The 24,518-nt window shown below is 36.8% G+C and overlaps 1 protein-coding gene across 1 annotated transcript in view; it reads right to left on the bottom strand.

Moving 5' to 3' along the window:
• The window catches only part of LOC128992615 (bridge-like lipid transfer protein family member 1), a 119,151-nt gene that overhangs the window by 17,593 nt on the left and 77,040 nt on the right, over window positions 1–24,518 (bottom strand). The window contains exons 59-80 of the mRNA XM_054416282.1: window positions 24,064–24,210; window positions 23,629–23,743; window positions 22,801–22,922; window positions 22,409–22,540; window positions 21,334–21,580; window positions 20,348–20,559; window positions 19,705–19,818; window positions 19,013–19,292; window positions 17,168–17,364; window positions 16,095–16,327; window positions 15,748–15,870; window positions 14,805–14,951; window positions 12,252–12,371; window positions 11,927–12,109; window positions 8,499–8,712; window positions 7,795–7,999; window positions 7,342–7,576; window positions 7,022–7,131; window positions 4,811–4,984; window positions 4,480–4,657; window positions 2,380–2,477; window positions 1,068–1,218 (exon numbers count right to left, since the gene is read on the bottom strand). Coding sequence (XP_054272257.1) covers window positions 1,068–1,218; window positions 2,380–2,477; window positions 4,480–4,657; window positions 4,811–4,984; window positions 7,022–7,131; window positions 7,342–7,576; window positions 7,795–7,999; window positions 8,499–8,712; window positions 11,927–12,109; window positions 12,252–12,371; window positions 14,805–14,951; window positions 15,748–15,870; window positions 16,095–16,327; window positions 17,168–17,364; window positions 19,013–19,292; window positions 19,705–19,818; window positions 20,348–20,559; window positions 21,334–21,580; window positions 22,409–22,540; window positions 22,801–22,922; window positions 23,629–23,743; window positions 24,064–24,210 — 3,737 coding nt within the window. The remainder of the gene's footprint in view (window positions 1–1,067; window positions 1,219–2,379; window positions 2,478–4,479; window positions 4,658–4,810; window positions 4,985–7,021; window positions 7,132–7,341; window positions 7,577–7,794; window positions 8,000–8,498; window positions 8,713–11,926; window positions 12,110–12,251; window positions 12,372–14,804; window positions 14,952–15,747; window positions 15,871–16,094; window positions 16,328–17,167; window positions 17,365–19,012; window positions 19,293–19,704; window positions 19,819–20,347; window positions 20,560–21,333; window positions 21,581–22,408; window positions 22,541–22,800; window positions 22,923–23,628; window positions 23,744–24,063; window positions 24,211–24,518) is intronic.

Below are 24,518 nucleotides of genomic sequence, written 5' to 3' on the forward strand. Positions count from 1 at the left end.
TTAAACAAAAAACCAAGTTTCAAATTTCATAAGAATACAGTACACTTCAAGATTACAAGACACTGAACAGTTATATTCATGTTAGACCACATCAAAAACAACATATATAAAAATATCGAATCAAATCTATAGTAACCTAACAAGCACTAAACTAGAATTGTTAACAAGTCACATGTCACAGTGAATAAAAATATAACAATTAATAAATGTATAACAATGAATACAAAATATATATCATTTTGAGAATGCAATGTTTAAATCAGCAACAGCAACTTAATCTATGCAATAAAAAGGTGTAATTACTAAAAACCTATGCACCACAGCTTCTAAGCTTACTAAAAGATATATAACAATCACTTAATGGTAACTTGTTAATACGTAATAGTAGTTTACACAACGATCATGTAAAGATAGTCATTACGACACAGAAATTTAAACCACAAGCTTTGGCAAGTGCCTTAAAAACTTCTACGAGTATCGTTAAGGCTAATTATGCAAGTTGCTATTTAACCTACGCCCGTTTTTAATAACATTTGTACAACTTCATTGCCTATATTCTTTCTACTACTTCTCTGGTTGGTTAGCAAATCGTTCAGTTAAGCAAAAGAAGGTATGAGTTTTTAACGGAAGTCAATAGATCAAAAATTATAAATTTAATTAGCCATTACCAGCTGATGAGTTGGCATTCGAAGCGGTACGATTTTACTACTTTTCTCTAAATCCTTGAACTCTATTGGTCCATAACTTTACTACACTAGTGATGTAAAGTGTAAAGTAATGCGGTAAAGTGAACCATTTCTATTTAAAAAATTGAATTCAAAAGGCTAGTTTGGAAAACGGTCGTGGGTAAATATGTTTACACTGGCACTGTCTAACCCATATGTTAGGTTTAGCCTACTAAAACTCTATTAGCTGCACTAGTTTCTTATATTAATTGTCTAAGTTATGCTAGCTGAACTCAATCACTTTTTAAAAAATTCTGTAATAAATTTGAGTTTAGACAATATGAATTTCAGATGACTACTTTACCGACATACTTTACTGCCTGACATTGCTACGACACTCACATGACATTCCCCATGACGTTGCCCATGTTCATGTGCACGTTGAGCCTCTTGAAGTTGACTGCAAACAGCACCAAAGTTTCCCAGGTGGAAGTGCTGGTCTTAGTCTCTGTAGGGCTCGGACTGCCTGAACTGGACCCTCTCTTGTTGTGATCTGAACGTGGTACATCATTAGGAACAGATTTTCAAATATACAGGGTGTCCACAAGAGATAAGTACAATGTTATACCTAAGCTAAGAGTAGTAGCAGAAGTGACAGTATGGATACCTAAATGCCTTTTATGACGTTGTACTAATTTTTTCTTAGTCACCCTGTATTAATAAATTGTATTAAAAAAGTAAAATTACTCTCATTTAGACGTTTAAAAAATGTTTAATAATGTTTTTAGTCCATAACCATTTCACACATTATTTCAGAATAAGCCAAGACGATTGCGGCATTATCAATTAGATAAACTCCTATGGTGATTGGCAGGATTTGAACCCAGGACCTCAGGAACCAAAGTCCCGCACTCTACTACTGGACTAGCTCGCTCCCCTTGGTCTGGCTAGAATAGTAGTGAGAGTAAGTAAAGCACACAAGGCTGGAGTGAAATTTTAACTAGCTTACTTGGCTGCAACTCAAGCTAGATTGAGATCTTGCTTTCCAGATAACCATCGTATTTGATTTTACTGCCTAATCAAAATCAAAAAGCACTTTGAATACAACCAGACTGGTAAAACATTTTAAGCAATCCCATATAATGTCAACTAAATACCATACTTAAATTCTGAATCACCAGAATTAATGGTCTATTGTCTGTGGTTTTAACCACAAAGCTAAAAACATCAGGCGTGAAAGCCGGAAATTCAGTTTTATTATGTGTATGGTCTAAAACTTCTGTTTTTGTGGTTTAAGTCCCCATACCCCTTTAACCATATGCGTGGGTAGGCCACATAATGATTTTTCCAACCATATACAGTGCTCAGGAAGACTCAGCTGACATCAGCATCTAAGCTAAAATGAATTGGAATGAACTAAGCAATTGTTTCTGAACGCGGAAAATTTTAAATAATCATCTCCAGATGGTATTCTCTCTTGGTGTTCGTTTTACTGAACTGTTTTTAAATATGAAATATTTTATATATGACAAACTCAATAGTACTGGTGAATAATTTTTCCTGATTTTGAAAATTCATGGTCCAATGGAGAAATTCATGCATAATCCATGCCTTTTTTCATGGTCACAAGAATTCATGCATAATTCAAGCTTTTCAAGGTTTTCATGGCTGGTGGCAACCCTGCAGGTAATAAATAAAGTAACTAAACATTTACCAGATCTAAGGCGAGCATGTCTTGCCAGGTCTGACTCCAGGTTGAGTCGTAGTTTTTCTCTGTTTGGACCAAGCATGGGGCTGCTCTCACTGATCTCACTGGAACAACAGCAATGTAATTACGTTCTCCCCACAATACACAGTAAGCAGCTTCTTTTTGTACTCTTTTTAGACTAGAAAGTCGTTAACAGAAAGGGACCAGCAAAGTCAACAGGACAGCGGTAGAGTCACCTAGAGTTTGGTCAAGTCAGCTACAGTAAGGTTAAGTCACCTGGAGTGCGGTACTATCAGCTAGGGTAAAGTAAAGTCAGCTGGAGTACTGTTAAGTCACCTGGGTTACAATAAAGTCAGTTGGGGTATGGTAAAGTCACCTGGGGTACAGTAAAGTCAGCTGGGGTACAGTTAAGTCAGCTGGAGTACGGTAAAGTCACCTGGGGTACAGTAAAGTCTGCTGGGGTACAGTGAAGTCACCTGGGGTACAGTGAAGTCAGCTGGAGTACGGTAAAGTGACCTGGGGTACAGTCAGCTGGAGTACAGTAAAGTCACCTGGGGTACAGTAAAGTCTGCTGGGGTACAGTGAAGTCACCTGGGGTACAGTGAAGTCAGCTGGAGTACGGTAAAGTCACCTGGGGTACAGTAAAGTCTGCTGGGGTACAGTGAAGTCACCTGGGGTACAGTGAAGTCAGCTGGAGTACGGTAAAGTCACCTGGGGTACAGTAAAGTCACCTGGGGTACGGTGAAGTCACCTGAGTACAGTAAAGTCAGCTGGGGTACGGTGAAGTCACCTGAGTACAGTAAAGTCACCTGGGGTACCGTGAAGTCACCTGAGTACGGTAAAGTCACCTGGGGTATGGCAAAGTCACCTGGGGTACGGTAAAGTCACCTGGGGTACAGTAAAGTTGTTGTTTCGTGATGTTTCAGTCCGTCACCTGGGGTACGGTAAAGTCACCTGGGGTATGGTAAAGTCACCTGGGGTACGGTAAAGTCACCTGGGGTATGGTAAAGTCACCTGGGGTACGGTAAAGTCACCTGGGGTACGGTGAAGTCACCTGAGTACGGTAAAGTCAGCTGGGATATGGTAAACTTACAAATTAGTTTTGCAATAGTCTGAAACAATGCTATGCTGTCGACGAAGCTATCGTCCACCGCAACAATGCTAATTTTGAATCATGGTAAATCACTTTGATAAAATCAAATCAAAAGATCGTTATTCATTTGTAAATACATTTTTACATGAATAGTGTCAAACAATGAACACGAATAATTACATGAACAAGTAGTCTAGGATCCACATGATTGGTAGGACATTATTATCACACTACTCCAGGTTGCGGTTTTCTGAATTTTAAGATCTATTATCTGTGATTGACGAGTGCTATCGTTTAGAGTGTTGTGATAGTTTATTAATTCATCTATTTAAGATGCATTATTAAGATAGAGAATATTGTGAAATTCTACATGAAATAATTGTTTAGTCTAAAGAAATCAGCTCAAATCTGTTGTCCTGTTTGATAAATAAATTACCCCTGTAGCAGCAAACCAGCAGACTAAGCAAATTTCCATTTGCCTGATTGGATTTTTACTAAAATTTCCTTAATAAAGTCAGATTTATTCCCTATTCAAATAGCATTAGGTTAAGCAAGCTATTAGGTTTGCTAATACAAGGAAGGTAATACGTGCGTTTTATTTTAAGTATAATTGTAATTGCTTGGTATGAAATAAAAAAGTGAATCAACGAAGAAAATATATCCATAAACAAGCAATAAACAACATTTTAATAACCCTGCCCACAATATATATGGTACTGACATTGTATAACTAACCATCCTTTTACCGAAAAATTTTGGATACGTAACTTGTCTTGAAAACCATATTTAATTTAAATTAGTAGATAAATCTTACTCACTCAGACAATATTCAAACCTACAATGTACTAAAATATGTATTGGTACTCCACTATAATACATCAATATTACTGTACTATTTTAGTCAAATATTTTTTTCTATAATGTAAACAATGACAAAAACACCAGTCCTAATGTATGTATGTGCATTAAAAAAGAACGTTTTGAGTATATAAAATGTCTGAAATGTAACTCACACATCAATATCTTGATCAGGAGAGCTGTCCTCTTCGCTGTATACAGCCGTGGTGGTGAAGTCTCCAAGGAACAGTCGTCGCACGATACTGCGTCTGTACCAAGCCTTGGGGAACGCCAGGATCTCTGTCAGCCTGCGCATGTCGTACTTGAAGGAGGCCGAGCCGATGTCTATGATGGCTGTAAACATTCACGTTGATCTTTTAGTTGCAAGAGGTATGACAATTTAAAATTTTACTGTAGTACTTGGATTTTTTTTTACTGTATACAAATTGGAAAGATTATTTGGTTGTAAATAAAACAGATATTTTATTAGTTTCAAGCTGAACTCACTTGAGAACCTGATGATGGCCTGGCTTTGGTCTGGTCCGGGAGACTTGGAGCTCTTGTTGTCAATGTTCAGCTTGCGACTACGAGACAAATGGAACTTGACGAACTCTACGTTGACACTGAGCGAGTCTTTCCGCTCACTGTCGGCCAGGGGAGACCATTGCGCCTCTTTTAGACCTGTAAACAAAAACAATAGTATATTATTGAAAAATGTACGCTTTGTAAAAAATGAACGCCTAGCTTACAAGGGTCGTTTTTAAGCAAGGGCCGTTTTTGCGTATGGCTCCATAGATCGAGTATACGCTGCAATGAGGAGGCTCGCCGCTTACTGTCTTTATCAGTGAAAAGAATGACACCATTTTAGCTTTGTAGCTGACATTTTCACTTTGCTGTGTGTTTTAAAATTATTGAATCCCCCCGCATGAGAGATAATATCAGCGATACGTTTTTTGACCACAAGAAACATATCTGATGTTAACATTCATCGCCAGATTACTGAGGGTTATGCCCCTAATGTAATTATATAAGTGATTATTAAGGTAAGTGCAGATATAGGCTTGGGAGTTAAAAATGTCCATTTGGGTGACACCCCCGTGAAGTGTCCATCTTGAACAGGTGGTAACTGCAATATAACCCAACAAATATAAGCCTATAATAAGACTACAAAACACTTCATCTTGGTTGTCAGGTTTAGCTTGACGTAAGCATTTGTCCATCGTTCATTGCTAGTAGCTTTACTGTTCACACATAGATACTTTTTTATCAAAAACTATGACACATAAATTTCCAAACAAAATTTGAAGATTTAGTTTTCCCTCTGTAGTTCATTAAAATTTCACTAGTGGCTTGTAGGGACATAAGTCCCTAAAAAGCGCAATAATGTAAAACAAATTAGTCTAATATCTAAACAAACTCAGAAATATATTATCTATGTGTCAGAATAGATATCCCTGTACACCATATCTTTTGTGCAAAACACATTTTGTTGTTTGCCTTTGTTGCTATTATTTTCAATAAATTATTTGAATCACTACATAGGTTTAACTCTGCTAAAAGCAGCGAACATGTAATTGTTTGTGAATAAAATACTGGTTTAATAAGGTAGCTTTGGTCTTGTGGTTGATGGTAATAAAAAAAGACTTCTCTGATTGGAATTTTGGAAATTGTCTTCGTCAAATATAAAAAAAATAAAGGTGTGTTGAAGTAAGGTTAGTTCTTGGCCAACCCCGCTAAATTAGCATCCCCTACTCAGTTAATATTTCTAAGTTTATACTCCTTTTGTTAAGGTTTAACAACATTAGTGTAACGTAAAGGCATCCCATTGACCAAACTTAGCCCTAGATTTTTTCTGGTCAACATAAAAAAAACTACAATTAGTGTAAGATTATGTGGTCGTATTTCTCTTAAACGTGCGATTGACGTTACATATTCCATCAAATTAGGCCTAATCATCGGCTGATTCTTAACCCTTTTGCGACTGGTTAGGGTTTTATTACCCATATCGAAACCAATAACGACATTACTTTTCATCATCAAAGTTTCACAGTAAAATAATTATTTCAACATTCTATAACGTAACTAAAAAGTCTTAATTATTGTAGGTAGGCTAACGTTATCCCTTGATTTTTATATAGTACATTGCTGAATTGACTGGCAACTAAGTAATCCAAATGTTAACATTGAGTACTGGCTTGATGATAAATCACGATCAGCTGTAGTGAAGTAAACAAAATTGGCAGTAAATGGCTTCTAATGCTCTTCTTATGGAGAACACTTTACGTTATATCTCGTTTTCTGGTACTTTTAAATGGGAATTCTGCTATTTTTCCCAAGTCCCTGGGATCAAGACCTTTAATTTAAGACCCCTCCCACCTTTCTGCGACTTACCAGACATCCACAATTTTCTGGTAAAAATTTTGTCTTACAGAATTATATATATATATAGATATATCCAATCTGAATGCCGAGTGAATTAGTTGTTTGGCCATTAAAATTTGAAGCAACACAACCAGTTGGTGCTAATACATGAACACTGCCGTCACCGTAGATTGATTTTGTTGTATTTACAATCTCATTTGGGCATATAACTACTGACTTTCTACAACCATAACAATGTTTAGTTTGCAAGATAAAACTAATGGAAATGAAACATTTTTAAAAATACACATTATAATAACTTGTACTGTCACCATCTGTCTACTAGGCCCGACTCACCTGACTTCTTTCCACCGTAAGGATGGAATATGTAGACAGAGAAGTCTGCCAAACAACCAGTCACACTAAGACCTCCAATGGCTGACTGAGCGGCCGACCCAGCCCCAAACCTGCAAACAACCCAAGAATAACATGTTGATAAGCATTGCATGTGGTTGCATTGGATTTATAAGGTGAAAGACACATTCCAAATCAGTAGTAGAGTAGTAAGACTTCTTTTATTTTACAGATATTTATGAAAAACCCATCAAGTTCATTATAATTTTATTAGGGTATACTTATCGTACGTAGAAACCAGATATTGGCAACAAATTACTCACCCTGAAGAGTCAGTTTCCGCTCGTTTTGAGGAAAAGACGATATCCAACGACGGCAGTTGTAGCATACACTCCACACGAGACACAGGCAGGCAGGAGAAGCGGAAAGTCGACGGCTGCATGTGGAAATACACGATGACGTCGACGGGGAATGAGGCGTAAGCATACTGATTACCCGCAGCATTTACCCAAGCCCCTGGCCCTGAGTCATCCCTCATGTTGAACATGTTGACTGGGCCTGGTAATAGAGAAATTAACTTTACATCAAAATCGGATCACTTTGCTCAAGTTATGTGCTAACAGAAGGTGTTTTTGGCCTCTGGGGACCTCAAAACGAAAAGTAAATCGGTCCCGGGGCTAGGTCTTACCATAAGACCTACGACAACAGCTTATTCCCTACATGGAAAATTCGCTAAAAGACAATAAATCAATACAAAGAATTGACGCAACACTCACCAGGAGATGTGAAGGGACTCTTGGTCTCTGGGATTGGTTCCAGAGTCTGCTCCAGGAACTCCAGGATGTGGGGTGAGATGATTGTCTCTTCCGGGATACTCTGAAGAGTAGTCCAGGCAAACAAACTCGCTTTCTTGGTGCCAGCCGAAGCTCTGCGACCTCCGCACTCCTCGTCCTCCACCAGGGTCTTGGACTCATAGTGAACCTGAAGTGTTCAATAATCAACCCTTATTCATAATACCGGACTGAGCCCCTGGGTGGATATTTATTTGGCCAGATAAACTGACCTATGAAAAAACTATAATTTTCAACTAAAAATATTATGAATTCTGATAGGTATCATCAACTATTTTAAATAAGGCTAAAGGTAAAAATTACTCATATTATTTTGTACCCTTTTACAACATTTGGCATGATTTGGTCATCACTTAGATACTCGTCTTCCAAACCATCACCACCTGCTACACTTTCTGTATAATTTATATTCATAATATTTCTAAAATGAAAATCTAAATGTTTTCTAAGAAGAAAAAAACAACTTGGCTTTAGAATGTGTGGCTTTATAACTTAGCTCCCTAACAAAATTTGCAACTTTTGTTCAAAATGCCTTTTTTAATATAGACAAAATAATTCTTTTTTTTTAAGTGTTACTTAGCTGACTAGTTGCACAATTGACAATTTCAGATACGCAAGCTATTCCCCACCTTGACATCAAGCCCAGGTATGTGGAAGATGGTGAGGTCCACCAGCTGGGCCAGACTGCTCATGTTGGCTGGTGCGAGATGTCTCAGTTTAGCACTGGTGTGGTGACGACCCTCCTTCTGCGACCTCCGACTCATGTTGGGACTTCCCCTCACGTCCGCTGGGAACTCAAACATCCCTCCGGAGCAACTCCTCTCCTTCTTCATCCGGCTCATCCTGCAACAGTCCAAGGATAGCATGACTATAGGTACTACACAGATAAGTAAGGTACAGAAGAAACTTGCTTATAGAACGACCGTGCGTTTTCAGCTCCGGTATGTTGTGACGGAAATATTTTTCTGACAAGTAAGGAAGAACCTGAGTGGCGAGCACTGTGCAGAAATTTCCAGCGCACAGGGTCTTCCTCCACCATGAGCGTTGTAGCCCATGAGAGCGAGGGGAGCAGTTTTGGATGTCGCCATAGTGGACATACCAGCGACTAGTGCTAGACACAACTTAAGTGTACCATTTAATGTTTTTTCTACCCTACTACTATGTGGGCACTATCATACTACTTAAGCTGAGTAGATGAATTGGTAATAGTGGTCGCCTAGTAATCCAAATGTTAGCAGACAAAAGTTAGTGGCATTGAAACTGAACCCAGCTGTCCTCGGATCATTGGGATTTAAATGAAAAAGCTGATCTTAGTCAAAAACAAAGCCACACAGATCATCTCACAACATCCTACACACATATTTGGATTAAAATACACACCTAGGTGGCGTCCCCATCCCATTAATTGATAGCTAGACCATGTGAGAGAAGACACTACACTTTTGAGAGAAAAAGATTGATTTAGATGTAGTAATAATCCATGAACAAATTAAATGTGATGAGTGCTGCAAAGTGTCAATGAGTAATGCCAATACCGACCCTCGTGTAGCAAACTAATTTCATCGACACTTCTCCTCTATGTTTTAAGTAGGGGTCTGCGGGTCCCCGATTTTTTCGGGTCGGGTCGGGCCAGCGGAAGGCCCGAGAGACCGGGTCGGGTCAGAGATTTGTTCGGGCCAAGATCGGGTCGGGCCAAAAAAAAATAATTATTAGGCTATTTTTAAAGTTGTAATAAGTAATTTTCAAAGAAACACTCTTATATACATTATTACAGAGGAATTAAAATGTTAAAATTAGAATTAAATATTAAGTTTGCTCACGTTTAAGAACAAAGACACAACAGAGCAATTATTGCCTGTCACTAGCCAGAGCCAGTCGTCTACTGACAAAACAAAAGCCGTGACGCAACAGTGCAAAGAAAACGAAGTCAAAAGAAAGACTATTTATCCAGAGGTACCAGTTTAATTATTTATTGTTTATTCCATACCTAGTTTAAATTATATTTTAGTATTTTATTTACATAATCAATTATAAACAAAAGAAATATCTGATATAGTGTACAGATCTGTATCTCGTTCTTTTATTTTCCTATTGTCCTTTTTGTCATTCAGTAACAAAACAAAACAACACTTCTGATCGTCTGGTTCGGCATTTTATGGTCACCATTTAATTTTTTTTTTAAGTATCAAGTATCAACAAGTCTACAAAGAGGTTAGGCCTAAATATTTTATAATTTTATGAAAGTTTTCATCAGTAAAATTATTTTTTTCTTAAGTTAGATTGAGTTTCAAAAAAGATATTTCTAAGATCCAATACAATATTTACAAGACACAAACTACCATGAATTAATTTCTTTGGAAATTATCTGTAACAGTTTTATATTTTTGAATAAAGAAAATATATCTTTTTGTCTCTACTTCCTTGTTTTGTTACTTGTATTTTGTCAGCAATTGGAACAACCGGGTGGTGTAATAGGGGCGGGGGAGGGGGAGGGTCTATGACCTTGAGTGTCCCCGGGCCTGGCTCGGGTTGTGTAAGATGGGAGGGGAGGGGAGGGGGAGGGTCTGTAACCTTGAGTGTCCCCGGGCCCGGCTGTGAGAGTGATTCATGGTTTTTTGTTTACATTCTACTACCCTTCCTTCCGAGAAAAAGACCCTACAGTTTCAAAAACATTGACTTACAGTATAAAAACATTGGAGTTGTGTTGCTAATTAGGGCACTATAATGTCTCTGCTGTCTGCTTATGTTGCCAAATTAGCATTTTACTTTCTTTTCTCTTGATTTAATATAATTTTCTATATATTAAGAGTTCCTTTTCGGGTACCTAATAATTGTGATATTGTTTGACTTGAGTTTATGGATTTTTAATTCTTTTCATTTATTAGCTAAAATCAGTTGTTTTAGGATTTTAATCTCTTGCAATACCTATTACTGTGCCTATAACTGTGTATCTATAACTGTGTATCACATGATATGCAATTTTTACAGTCTTTACTATAACTATACCATAAACAATGTATGTGTGTTATTTATTGTTTTAGAGTTTTATAGTAAATTAGTTTACACAATATCTTTTCTTCAATGAGTTCTCCACTTGTCATGTTGCTTAGTCTATTACTATTTTAGGCCCTATAAAAAATAATTCCTATGTAAAGCTGTAGGCATACTAATGCCAATAATAGATAATTCTTTATTTATGATGATGTAACTAATAATGCTATTGTAAGTGTGAGAGGAGGTTAGGAGGCAGGGAATGAATGATTCATATTGCATGGTGGAAACATAGAATTTTTATTTTCTTCTTGCTTGCAGTCTTGAAGCCTCAGGCCCTAAACTCGTGATAAGGTTAATTGATTTGTTTATGATCCATTTATATTAAGTTCCATTACAAACTTGTTGTAATATAGCTGTTTAGATATTTCAACAGTTATGAAAATGGGAAAGAATGGCTTGATAAAAAAAATTATTTTCTTCTTTCTTGCAGTTGAGGCAACTCCTAAGCTGTAAATAAGTTATGAACATGAAATAATATACATAAATACAATCTTTTTCCATATGTTATTTTCAAGTAATATTATAAACACAGATAGGAGTTAAAAAAAGAAAAAAAATCTGGTAATTAATAATTTTTGGCCCGACCCGATTTTGGCCCGAAACCCGAGGACCAAAATTATTGGCCCGACCCGACCCGACCCGAACCAAAAAAGTCTGACCCGCAGACCCCTAGTTTTAAGCTATTTGATTAATGTTTCTAAATCAGAATATTTGTACTCTGAAGAGCGTGAGTCCTCAAAATTTTAAGACTGTTGCTGCAAAGATAATTATAAATTCTTCAAAATATGCCATACTTTTTTGTTTACGTATGTCCTGCTATCAGGTAAGTTTGAAGTCGATGGTCCAAACGCCTGAAACGGATTCCGTCACTTACATTAAAGTGTGAAACGCTAACTATTAAACTCAACTATTTAAAAGCTTAGTATTATTAAGCTTAACCAACTTATTTTATTCAAATGAAAAATATCATTTATTCTGCACAGGTTATCATCGTAACACTCACATCTTGAGTTCGTCCTCCCTAGTCGAGTCTTTGGTGTGCAGCACACACTTGCCACTGTTTATCAACACCTTCACGTCCAGTTCAAAGTCAATGTTGGGCTCCAGCGGCTTCTGACAGCTAGGCGCTGAGAACAACAGACTCTGCGTCGTCTGCTCCTTCTCTGGCTCTACCAGCAGCAGGGTGCTGCACAACACACGGGTGAACTTAGTGATGACAAACGTGAAAAGTATACACTTTAAAATCTATAAAACGTTCATAAGGAACACAAACTTTGAAATATACTATTTTCCTACAAGTATGTGTTAAAAGTCGTAAGTAGCCTTACCTGCCGTCTGTGGAGTCGTAACTACCCTTGTGAGCCGACAAAGACGACCTCAGTCCGTCTGACGGCCAATCATCAACGGGTAGACTCAGCTCCGAGCTCGCACTGGGGAACGAGGCTTGTCTAAATAACATATACAGATACAGTTTCAATTGTATGTCCTACCTCATCACCCTTGGATGATATAATTAAGCCCAGATCTGTTTTACCATAGACAAAAAAAAATTAAATATAGACTGTCAGCTGTGCTGCGGTTACCATAGGTTCTGGCGCACACCGCTGGGAGCGCCGTGTAGTTATATAGTTCGTGGGCTGTAACTACATGGCGCTACCAGTGGTGTGCGCCAAAACCTATGGTAACCGCAGCACAGCTGACAGTCTATATTTAATTTTTTTTTGTCTATGGTTTTACACATTACTTCAGGCTCTAAGGCAGTGTTTCCCAACCTTTTTCCGTTCAGGGCACACTAACTAGAACACGTTTGTAGTCACGGCACACTTTTCCACAAAAATATTGTGACAAAAATATCATGACCACAGTCGTATCCGCCGTGCTACCTGCGTCAGTGTGACCCTTATAAATGTGGCCGGCTACCTTCATTAAATGTATTTTGTGTTAAAAATGTGTGAACTTTATGTTTAATGTTGAATGTAATTTTTATGTTGAACTTTATGCTTAATTAACAAGATGGCGTGTATTTATATCTTATAACGAAGGCTTCTATCAGATTTATGGACCAATCAATTTGATGACATGGGTTTGAAAATGGGTCATTTATGACCCGAAACTAGTCACCCTTGACTATTTTAAGGACTGGACACGGAATAAAAAGGTACGGAACCTATCATATCATTCGTACACCAGTGGCAATAATGTTCGAAATATCAAGGGATGAGAAGTACTTTTTTATATTTCCTTCAAACAGACGCAGACTTTTCAAAATTGGAAACATGGATTCAACACTGACAAGTAATTCCACACAAAAGATTGTGTTCTCATAAACGCGCAACCGCACTTAAAGCACCTCTATTACGATATCGAAATTTTTTTAACTACTTCAAATTTCGCGGCACACCTACAGAGGCCTTACGGCACACCAGTGTGCCACGGCACACCGGTTGGGAAACACTGCTCTAAGGGGACAAAGTATAATCAAATAGCCATAGGTGTAGGTTTTGAACACAGTACCTTAGAGACCGAAGCCTGTGACCCGCAGACAGATCCAGTATTCAAGATATTCTAGCACATTTTGGAATTTGGTGTGTCTAGAATTAAAAGTATCGCTAATGCATAACTTGTATTTCATAGGGATGGACGAGATTGGATTTTTAGTCAGAGATGAGACGGAATATTTTATTTCTCATAAAATTTTGAGACAAGATCAAGACAGGAATTTCTTTCTCATACATAACGGGAAATGCACGTTTGACATTTTAAACTGACTTTGTAACATTGTAAATACCTACTGATATATCTAACAGATGACTGGCTAGATACAAAAATTATAATAATAGGCAAGAATATTTCAAATCTTTTATTTAACATCAGTATACAAAAAATTAATTAGACCTACTTTATAAAAAATAATTCTTACGCATTGGAAACATATTGACATATCAGTTAGAACTTAGGATAGGCCTATAGTTCAACTATGAAAAATACAAAATTCATCAGTTTAAAACATCAGTCAATTTTTCAGTCTTGTGGTATTTTTAGAATGATTTTGGAGTGACTTGTTTTGGCTATGTTCACAATAGTATAACATGTCTCACACTGCTTGCACTTCACAAAACTTCTCATAGTTTGCGATGTAAAAAAAATATATTATAAAACAATTAAATCAATATTTTCATGTAAAGAATTAATTAAAGAACACATTCACAAAGGAAACGCAACAACAACGCACTCCTCTATTGCGGGTATTGCATTGACCTTCTGCAGGCGTTTGAAACTCTTTTTTTATCTTGTAAAAAAAAAAATCTTGATCAAAATAAAATCTCGTGTCCCAAAACAAAATTTAAAATTGTCCAACAATTTCTCAAAATTTTGAGACCCGTCTATCCCAAATTTTATAATAATAGTTTGTGGGTATTAATTAATGGAGACTAAAAGAGCATAATTGGAAAATTCATTCAACAATGATTCAACATACATTTATTTATATCCTATTGAACTATAGCACACCGTTCAGAGTAGGCCTAAATGAATATAGGATCATTTTTGTATGATACATAAAAGTCATTTACATAATTTATAGGTACCTTGAACAATATTATCGCTAAATATTCACAATATCAAAATAATGACATTTCGAAACTTGAGTAGATAAGACATTAATAAAGGTAATAAACAACACTTTAAAGTAATTTATCAAAGGTTAACAAAAAAACGGTTCTACACGAATAAAATATTACCACAATGAAAATTTTTGAAAGCTGAATGTATACTACAATCAAAATTTACTGTACCCGCCTTTCCAGCGATATATTTAATTTAACAAAATTCATATCCAAAACCAAAAGAAGCTAACATTAACATTCCTAGACAAGCAATACCTGGTAATGTTGTGGGCATCGCTGAACGTAACCCTGGGAGCGCCTAGACCACGTGAGGCTCGCAGTGACGCAGACCTGGACGGCCCTGAGTGAGGCGAACTGTCAAAACTGCCTGACGTAACACTTGCCGCAGCCGTCTCATCAGGGCTATCAACACGATAACATGTCAACAATCAACTTATATAATATATTTGTCCTCAGGTATTTAACTTTTCTACTTTTCGGTGCATTTGAATATTGACATTCAGTTTTAACACATAAGTACACATCTTCAAAGACCATCAAAAATCAAAGTTTTCACTACCAAGCAAAACCAAGTTGTTAAGCACAACAGGGTGTCCACAGAAATTTTGTCTTTAATTTCCCTGACTTTTCATGACTATCCATGACCATTAACCATTGATTTCCATGACTCACGAACTTAACTCAAAAATTATAATATACAGTATACACACGAATAATACTGCCTAGACAAGTTATTTATTTCACAGAAAATATTGAAATATATAATAACAGATAACAATGGAGTACAATAGGTACAACAATGAACTAATACAAACTCAAGACAACTGTATAAATTGAAATTGTCGTACATTTGTTAAAAATTCGGAAAATGCTACGATAGTTGGGGTTACGACCGACTAGAGCATTGAAAGGTCCCCTGGAATCCATCCATCATTGGGGATTTCCATGACTTTCCATGACTTTTTGCCTATTTCCATGACTTTCAATGACCAGAATTTTTTTCCATGACTTTCCATGACTATCCCTGACTTTCCAGAATGTGGACACCCTGGCACAACCACTCATCTTGACTCAATTTTTTAAGTAATTTCTCAGCTACACTACTTAAAAAAATTAAAAAAATCACTAATCGTCCATTTCTAAAAAAGAACAACACTATCTTTGATTGTAAAGGAGATTGGCAATGTCAAAGCAGTACCTGTCGATCTCAATATGATGTTCCAATGTAGGCGACGGCACAATGAACGATCGCGACCTGAATGTTGTTTTGTTTTTGTTTGAAGATTTCACACTTTGTCTTCGAAGCTTTTGAATCATGTCCCTGAAAAAGATTAAATTGTTAGGTATCATACGTTTGGCATTTTGATATAAATGATGTAATAGTTGTCCTATGATAATATTCACAATTGTTATAAAGCATTGTGCAAGAACTAAGTTGGTAATAGGCATAAAAAATGTGGACAAAAAAATGTCAATTTTTTCATGAAATCCAAATCTTTTTGTAAAAAATTAATATTTATTGAGGAAAAGTTACACGAATCATACCTCCTGAAATCCTTGAAAACCATAGCCTCCAGTTCACGTAATCGTTTCATTTCGGATTCAATGGTGCCGTGTGAAGCACCGAGGGCTCGTAAGTCGTTGATGATTTTCGCTTGTTCGTACATTTCCTTTTCAATCAGTTTGGATCGGCTCTTAGAGTCCAGCGAAGGATCCAAGGCAAACGCTGGAAGACTGTCACATGTGAAGTGTTTCCCTCTTCGCAAAAGAATGCTTTCCTGCAACATAAGACAGAATGAGAAAACTTTGTTGGATAGCATTTTTATGATTTTTACAAGGAAGAAATTATCAAAATCTTGTTACAATCCAAAGGACCTTGTTATCAATCTAATACTGGCCTTTTATTAATACCATATATTGTTAGCCCAATGTCAAATTAAATCTGAATCCAAAAATAATGTTGCTCAGGGTTGGACCACGAACCTTTGGATCTAAATGTAAGCATAATCACTCGGCTACTCCAAATCACTTGGCAAGATATTGATAAGACCAGACAAAAATGACTTACAAAGTGTAAACAAATCAGATATTAAACAAAACAATAAGTTGCACAATAAGTAGAACCAATAGTGAAAAGGGTATCTGTTAGGGTATTTGCAAAGGGGATACCCTTTGCAAAAAAACCTGTGGGGAGATCAAAAGTTCATTAAGTGATAGGAGGAGACTAGAAGTAATTACTGATAATAAACCAGCAGTAAAATATAAAATTGTAATGTTAATTGAGGAATGATCATCTGCAAGCTTTTAGATGAACGAATAGCATACTGTAATTAATTGTGAGTCATTTCAATACAAAATCAGTTGAAGAGAAGAACCCTCACTTTAAAGAGCATGTAGCTAACCCAGAGCACAAGAAAAAATGGTGGTGATAAGTTTGATAAGTTTAATTAGTTAGTGACTTATCCAAAAACAATTGAAGTGTTAGGATTGGGTTTCCTTAACAATGTTTGAGCTTCTTTCATACACAATGCCACTGACGTAGACAATGTAATAGACATTTTTTAAGAAAAAATACATTCCGTTGAATCAACAACCAAATATCTGTCTAGTTGTCGCACCTGACTGTTGTCGGCATTGTCGTTAGTGTCTGCGTCGTCGCTGTCGTAGCTCGGGTTGGCAGCATCGTCCTCCTGCACGGAGGTGAGTGTGGTCAGAGTATGTCCCAGAGCTGACAACTGCTTGCCAATGTTGACGTCAAGATGGATATCTACTCCTTCCATGGCCCACTGGACGTTCAGAAACCACTTGGCGTTCTCTGTAACAAAAACAGATTTTTTCACATGTTTTTTTTGTGAGCTTTGTTAAATATAAAAGTTAAAGAAAATATGTAAACTTGGTAAAGGTAATGATGGTGGGAAACAACCATCCTGTGAGTTAAGGATGAGTTAGAATGGAGTGAAATATCTTTTAGTATCTTTTGTTACTGACTGAGACCAGCTGCTTCAAAAGCCAGGATAATTTATTATAAGCCCAATCAACTAAGGACCCAGCCCCTAACATGTAGAAAACTTGACCTGGGTAGTATAATCACAAAACAAACAAAAATTACACAGATCCACTAGATAAGGGGTTCTCAAACTTCACCTACTCAAGGACCCCCATAGTTAATTATGTATGTAATGCAGATCCCCTACCCCCTATCAACCCCCCTGATGACCCCTTAATTTTTATTTTAAATTGATCATTTCAAAAGATGACTTATTTATAATAGGCTAAGGAATAGGTAAACAAAATAAATAACCAACAAACAAACCAAAACTGTTATTTTCAGAAATAGGCACTTTTGGTGTGAGTGATTAAAAATAAATTTCATTAAAATGTTTTTCGCGGACCCCCAAAAAATTGCTTGCCCTAGGGGGCTGCGGACCACACTTTGGAAAACTCTGCACTAGATGTTGGCAAGAAAATAAATCAAGCCGCAACGTTTTTCCAACAACTGTGAAATCTATGAAATACTAAATTACAGAAAACCTTATGGTAAAAATATTTGTCTCATAATTTTGCCTACTTTGTCATAAAGTCTAGAAACATATAGGTACAGCAATGTCTGGTTTATCCAAATCAGAATTTGCTACCAAATTTTAAATCAGGAAGTTTATTCAAATCAGGAATCCGTACCTGATTTTCTGAGAGAAAAGAAACTTAATTAATAATTAAAATACAGAGTTAATTTCAAACGCCTTCAAAGATTCGGACGCAACCGGATCTCTTTACTGTCTCCGACAGGTATCATTATTGATGTAGGAGCTATACAGAAATAGGGTTTCTTTTTAAATTTAAGAGTTCCATTTCATACCTGAAACTAACACTGTTTTTAACAAACTTTTTAATCATTTTTAAATCTATCTTATAGAGGTTGGCGTTATTTACGTAATGGGATCAAAAATAGGATAGTTACTGAAATAATTCACCTATCTGAATTCTGGGTATTTTTAAACGATTGTATGAAATAACTGTCTTCATATTAACATCGAGCATTAGGAAATAATATAGTAACTTGTTAATAAATTACTGAGAATAGTGGTAATACGATTATTTAGGTAACATCGTCCAAACTGCTAGTACGAACGATTACAAGAGCGTGACCCGGCTTCAAAGTTCTTAACGAGGAAGTAATAGGTGACAAAAAAAATAATATTATGAAAGGCCAGTGCGCAAATTATTTTATTTTTATAAAGTTGTATATTTTTATCGTCAAAGGTTTTTGTGAGATGTTTGAGATTGGGTGATAGTTAGATATACAATGTTGATGCTATTTATTCTACCATATGTTGTGCAAGTTGGAATAAAGAAGTTTTGATTGAATTATTAGCCATTATATAAAACTGTCAAAAATCATAAATAAAAAGACCTACAAAAACATCCACAACTCATCAGAGTGCGCTAAAACTACCCGTGCTCACCAATATCCATCTTCTGAGCCGCTATCGTCCTGCTGCACACCTCGTACGTTCCCTCGGACACAACACACAGGTTCATTGCGGCCTCGGAGGTGTTGGGCTTCCAGTCGTCCAGGGACGTCTCAAAGTCGTCGGCAAACCGCAGACACAATCCTACGAACCTGCCCTTGCTGACCAGGGAGCCGGAGCTGCAGGCCGAGATACTGGTGGACTCCAGTGTTACCACTACAGCAGCACAAGACTCGTTCTCCATGAACAGCTGACGCCCGACACCCCATGTGGGCTACAAACATTTAAACAAAAATTATTTGGTAATCACTAAACAATAACAAAATATTGTAATTTAATTAAGGATGTAAGGAGCACAAGGGCTTAGGGTTTCAGGGTTTTTAGTGAGGATAATAGATTTATCTGAACGGTGAAATGTCAAAACTGGTACAAGAAACACAAAACTTTATAATATTACACTGTCACTGAAAGCATTTTCAAGGAAGTGTGTGGTTGAAGAGAGAGTTATCTTCAGGCCTAATAATATAGCCAGGAAGTTTATTTAGCAAGTTTAGATTTATGAAGATTTTAAAATTTAAATACACTACATTACTTAGTCCATAGACAGAAAATTAAGTACAGGCAAGGTTATGTAATTGGTATAACATTATCAAGGTGAGTGAGAGAATAACAACAACAAAACTCACCGGTGGCAACGGGTTGAGAGGAACACAGATTCCCATGTCTTCTACAGTGAGTTGGAGAAACAAAGTCCCCAAATGAGGAGTGCTCAGTTTCTCAAATGGCATCTTTTCAAACACCTGTAAACAGAAAATCACCACACCTACACTCATCTGACACAATCTACTAGACTACAATAATTTCTCTTTCCAAAGACATTATAAATATAAATAAAAAGTTATAGTGCAATGAGATTTAGATTAAGAGTTCTTGGAGGCTAGCGGCCATCTTGGATTGATTTCAAACAGCTGCTGCCCCAAAATATGTTTTCAAAAACCAAAGTGATCGTAATTTAAATATCCAGGGCACTATGGGATTAGAAATTTTCATTGCAATCTTGCAATGGTTTTCCACAAGGGAGTCCTTGGAGGTATGGCCATCTTGGATTTACCCGTCATGAGAGCAATGTTGATTTCAAACAGCCGCTAAAGAGCTATTTACGATATCAAAATATTTTTTCTAACGCCAAAATGATTGTATTTATCTTTTATTTCAAATGCAATTTCACCTCCAAAAACACCAAACACTCTCGTAATCTGGACACAAATTGTCTGTTTGCACAAAAAGACTCCACTGTAAACTACAACTTAACCATTTGATGCAAGTTACCTGCTGGGTGGCAGTGAGCACTTCTTTGTTCAAACTAGACCTCTGTTCGGCCCAGTACTCGTAGGCGTTCTTGTAGTTGAGCCAGACGAGGATCGCCTTGTCCACAGCCATCGGTTGTATGTAGATCAGCGGCCGCTTGAGTGTGATCAGTACGACCTCCTTGTCATCACTGCCTGGTCCTACCATCTCCCCTTGGAACGCATTACGGAGGCCTGAAACCCACAGAATAATCTTGTAACCTGAGAACTTGTGATGTTAAATTTCTTAAATAGGGATTGCAAACAACAATATCTCACCACCATAAAGTTCTGTTGGTTTATAACTGTACTACTATTTAAATAGACAATATACTTGATTTACAAGTTCATTGAACGCTAACGATTATTTACAAGTGGTCTTTTGGTTATATTAGATTTTATGAAAACAGATCACATTTTAAAGTCGTGTTTTGGTCAAATTTCAATGTAGAAGGGTCTTTTCAGTAATTTAATCCATGGATAGACAAAGCTGGTTCCAGTCTGTCCCTTGCTTCTTGTGCAATCAGTCATTGTTTGTCAAAACAGGCCTGTTTTTTTATGTTTAAAACTTTACGTGCTGTATTGTGTTTGTTTACCCTTGACGAAGTTTACAACTGATCAACTTTACAAGTACCTGAAGCTGACGATGGTGTTTTGACACCGACAGATGTTCTACTAAATTGGCATATTTTGCTGAGTTGTGACAGCTTACGTAAGTAAGTCTTACATTATATCCAACAGACCAGGGGCTAGAAACATGGATTTTAACTTAATACTCTTCTGAGATCCAATTTTTATATTGACTTGTTTAAACTATTTTTATAGATCTTTGCAATAGGAATTTCTCATCCCCAGAAGTTCTGATTTAGTCATAACTTATTTTTAACAATACAATATAACTACAAAACATCCAATGAAAGTAACCACACAGTAGGCCAATATTCCAACATACATCCACAAGAAACTCACCGATTCTAGTCTTGAAGAAGGCAAACTGTTGAAACTCAGGTTCGGCCTCCTCAAAGAGAACGTTCTTGATCAGCTGACCCAAACTCAGGTTCACATCGACCTGAGCCTTGCCGAATATCTTCAGTGCAGCGTTGGGCTGCGCTGCGCCGGACACATTCTGTACTCTGTTGGACAGTTGGAAGTCGACTGCGCCGGTCTCTAGACGAACGGCGCAGTTGGTCGGTGTCGTAGCAGTCAGCTGAATCCTCTGTAAGTTTTGAAATTATAGTCTGGTATTTGCAAAGCGATTTACGACACATGTAAGATGTAAGATGTAGTAGGCAATTTTAATCCTTGAAATCCAAGGTATGACGTATCTGTATAGCCCCTGATTGAATTATTTGACTAATATAAGCTGTTAACCTCATTTCAATAGTTCCTCAGTGACATTAACCACAAAATGGATCACCATACTAGATGGAAACATCACCATGTATAGACAGACAATACAAAAAAATAATTTATTTATCAGATACATTGAAACCTCCAATTTAAGTAAATAGAATTATATTATTGTATTGCACTGTGACTAATCACGCTAAACAATTCATAAGGCGAGGCAAATTAGCCTATATTAGACATATTATTACATTATATTGTATCTTCAAGACAAAAAACTACGTTAAGGGTCTGGTACTAGAGCTGACTTCAGTGAGAGAGGGCAGGTTTCATCCAAAGTGTATTCACAAATATTTGGAGGTTTGGACCAATTTATCTCAAAAGTGTTTAGAATTCTCTCTATAAATTGCTACCTTGTTGAAACAAACAAAAACAAATATTTATTATCTTCAATGGATTATTAATGGTTTGATTTGAACACATACTTCAATATCATTTCATTTGGATTTAGATTATGACTTTGGGTGAAATTTAACCTCTAACTGGTTTAATGGGGAATCAAAGATCACAAAAACTTACCAACCCACACTTTTCTCTTGATCATACATTGCTTAAATTTAATTTGTGTACGCTGCATCGCATTGTCTATCAATTCCTCATACAAATTCTTTTATCCACTCATTACAGCATTACATACCTTAATCCTGATGACCAGAGTGAACAATATCTGCTTCACCGTGGATGAGTTGGAGGAATCGTCAGAATCTTCAAACCACAACGGGACTGGTTTCTCCCCCCCATACACCTTCTGTACCACCTCGTTCACTTCCTGCACAAGTTAAAATCCATTGGAAAACAATAATTTTATTCAAAACAGCTGTCTGGAACTTGTCCTGTAATCAGTGAGTGAAATAAACCCTTTGAACATGCAGTAGAGACTGCATTAAGGGTTTGATTATTATTGCCCTACTGGGCAAGCTGGTAATGGATGGCTTAGCACCTTGAATTTACTTTTGTGAATAGGAGAGATCTCCTTACTGCTAGAACTACATAATTTGGTGAACTAGAAAATGCAATACTGATCCTAACCTTCATGAAGACTTTCTGCACGAACACCAGATGGTTCAGCAGATCTGTAGTCAAAGAATGTTCAAAAGTTCCAATGTCGGCTACTGCGCTGATGTAGTTACCATGTCTTAACACTACACCATCTGAAACAGCCAATTATTGTGTTGAAAGAAAAAGCCACAACGATTATCATTTTTCACATACAGAAAACAAATTTGTAAGCCTCAATGTTTATATTAGAAATATATGGTACAAAATGAGCACTATTGTCGGGACCACGTAAGTTTGCAGTTAGTGGCAGCCAATCACAGGACAAGGCTAGTGCGACGTTGCCACATCGCCCGTTAACAACACTAATTAAAATATACTAAGCAATTTTCAAATTAGCTGGTATTATTAGATTTGGCAACACCACACGGTTCTCATTGGTTCGTTCAAAAGCATATGGTAAATAGGCTCCTCCCTCAACTGCAAACTTATGTGGTCCCGACTCTAGAAATGTTTTATGTGTATTTATTGTGTAAGTATGTATGATATTTTGTACTTTTAACTAACTTTAAAAATCCCGTCCCTAACTAAAAATACAATAATGTCCATCTCTACATAAATACATAAACTTTTATAGCAGTTCTAAAATCCATAGATTTGTGAGAAGAAGAAATATAACTTAAAACAAATAGGATTTTCTTAACTAAACCACAACATTTTATGCTTTAATACAGACATAATTTTAACTATTAATCTAAACTTTATATAGATGTACAAATCAAAAGTCCTGCAACTGCATTTAGATCGCTGATAACAAAGCATAAATCCCTCACAGTTAACGTTAAAAGAATATTACATTACCTTGTCCAAAGAACGGCCCTTCTGCAGGTTGTACTCCGTCCAGTACGTACTCCGCTGAAACATGGACCTTGGGCAGTTCTATACTGGCTTCTGAGGGAAGATTGGCTTCCGTCACCTGTGTAATGGAGTAGTTGTAGAGAAAAACAATCTTAACTTAACACTACACCCAGATTGTAATACTTGGTCAATTCCTTGGACTTTTTGTGAGGAACGGGGGTTAACAGAATGGGAAACCGTCGAATCTGGCACAAGAAACACAAAACTTGACAATATTTGTTCACAGTCACTGACAGTATTTTTAACTAAGGAAGGCACGAGTCGAAGAGAAAGTTGTTTCCAGGCATACTGTTTCTACCTAGTTGTCCTGAAGACATCTTTCTCTTTAAAAATTGGAAAGATACCAGCTTTGACTGATTTGTCTACTGTGTTATTTACCTGTACTTTAGTAGAGAACGACAGAGAGTGATGCGGCAGATCTATGATAAACTTGGCCTTGCTTCCAGTGACACCTGTACTGGTGACTTGGTCCATCTTGTACTGCGCTTGTAGTGATGGAAGTAGAGCAGCAGTGATACTTAGACTCTGCAACAACAACAGATGAGTAGGATGTAACATTGTAATTGCAATATTATATTAGGGAGTGTTGCTGAAAGTCTAAATCCCAGAAGGTCTAATTAGATTAGAGCTTCAGCATACAATTTGCATTTTGGAATTGTTGCTGAGGATTTAAACGGGCAGTAGAAAAAGGTCTAAATACTGGAGGATCTAAAAGTACAGTCAATGAAGAAAACTTATCCACTGTTTCTGTTTTAGAGCTTGTAGGATTTATAGACCCTTAGCTCCTATAGATCCTAATACTACATCTAAACAATTGTACTCTTTATATCCAC

The sequence above is a fragment of the Macrosteles quadrilineatus genome, unplaced genomic scaffold (genome assembly GCF_028750875.1).
Source record: "Macrosteles quadrilineatus isolate MER2022 unplaced genomic scaffold, UCM_ALF_1.0 Scaffold_4__1_contigs__length_99947679, whole genome shotgun sequence".
NCBI classification, from domain to species: domain Eukaryota; kingdom Metazoa; phylum Arthropoda; class Insecta; order Hemiptera; family Cicadellidae; genus Macrosteles; species Macrosteles quadrilineatus.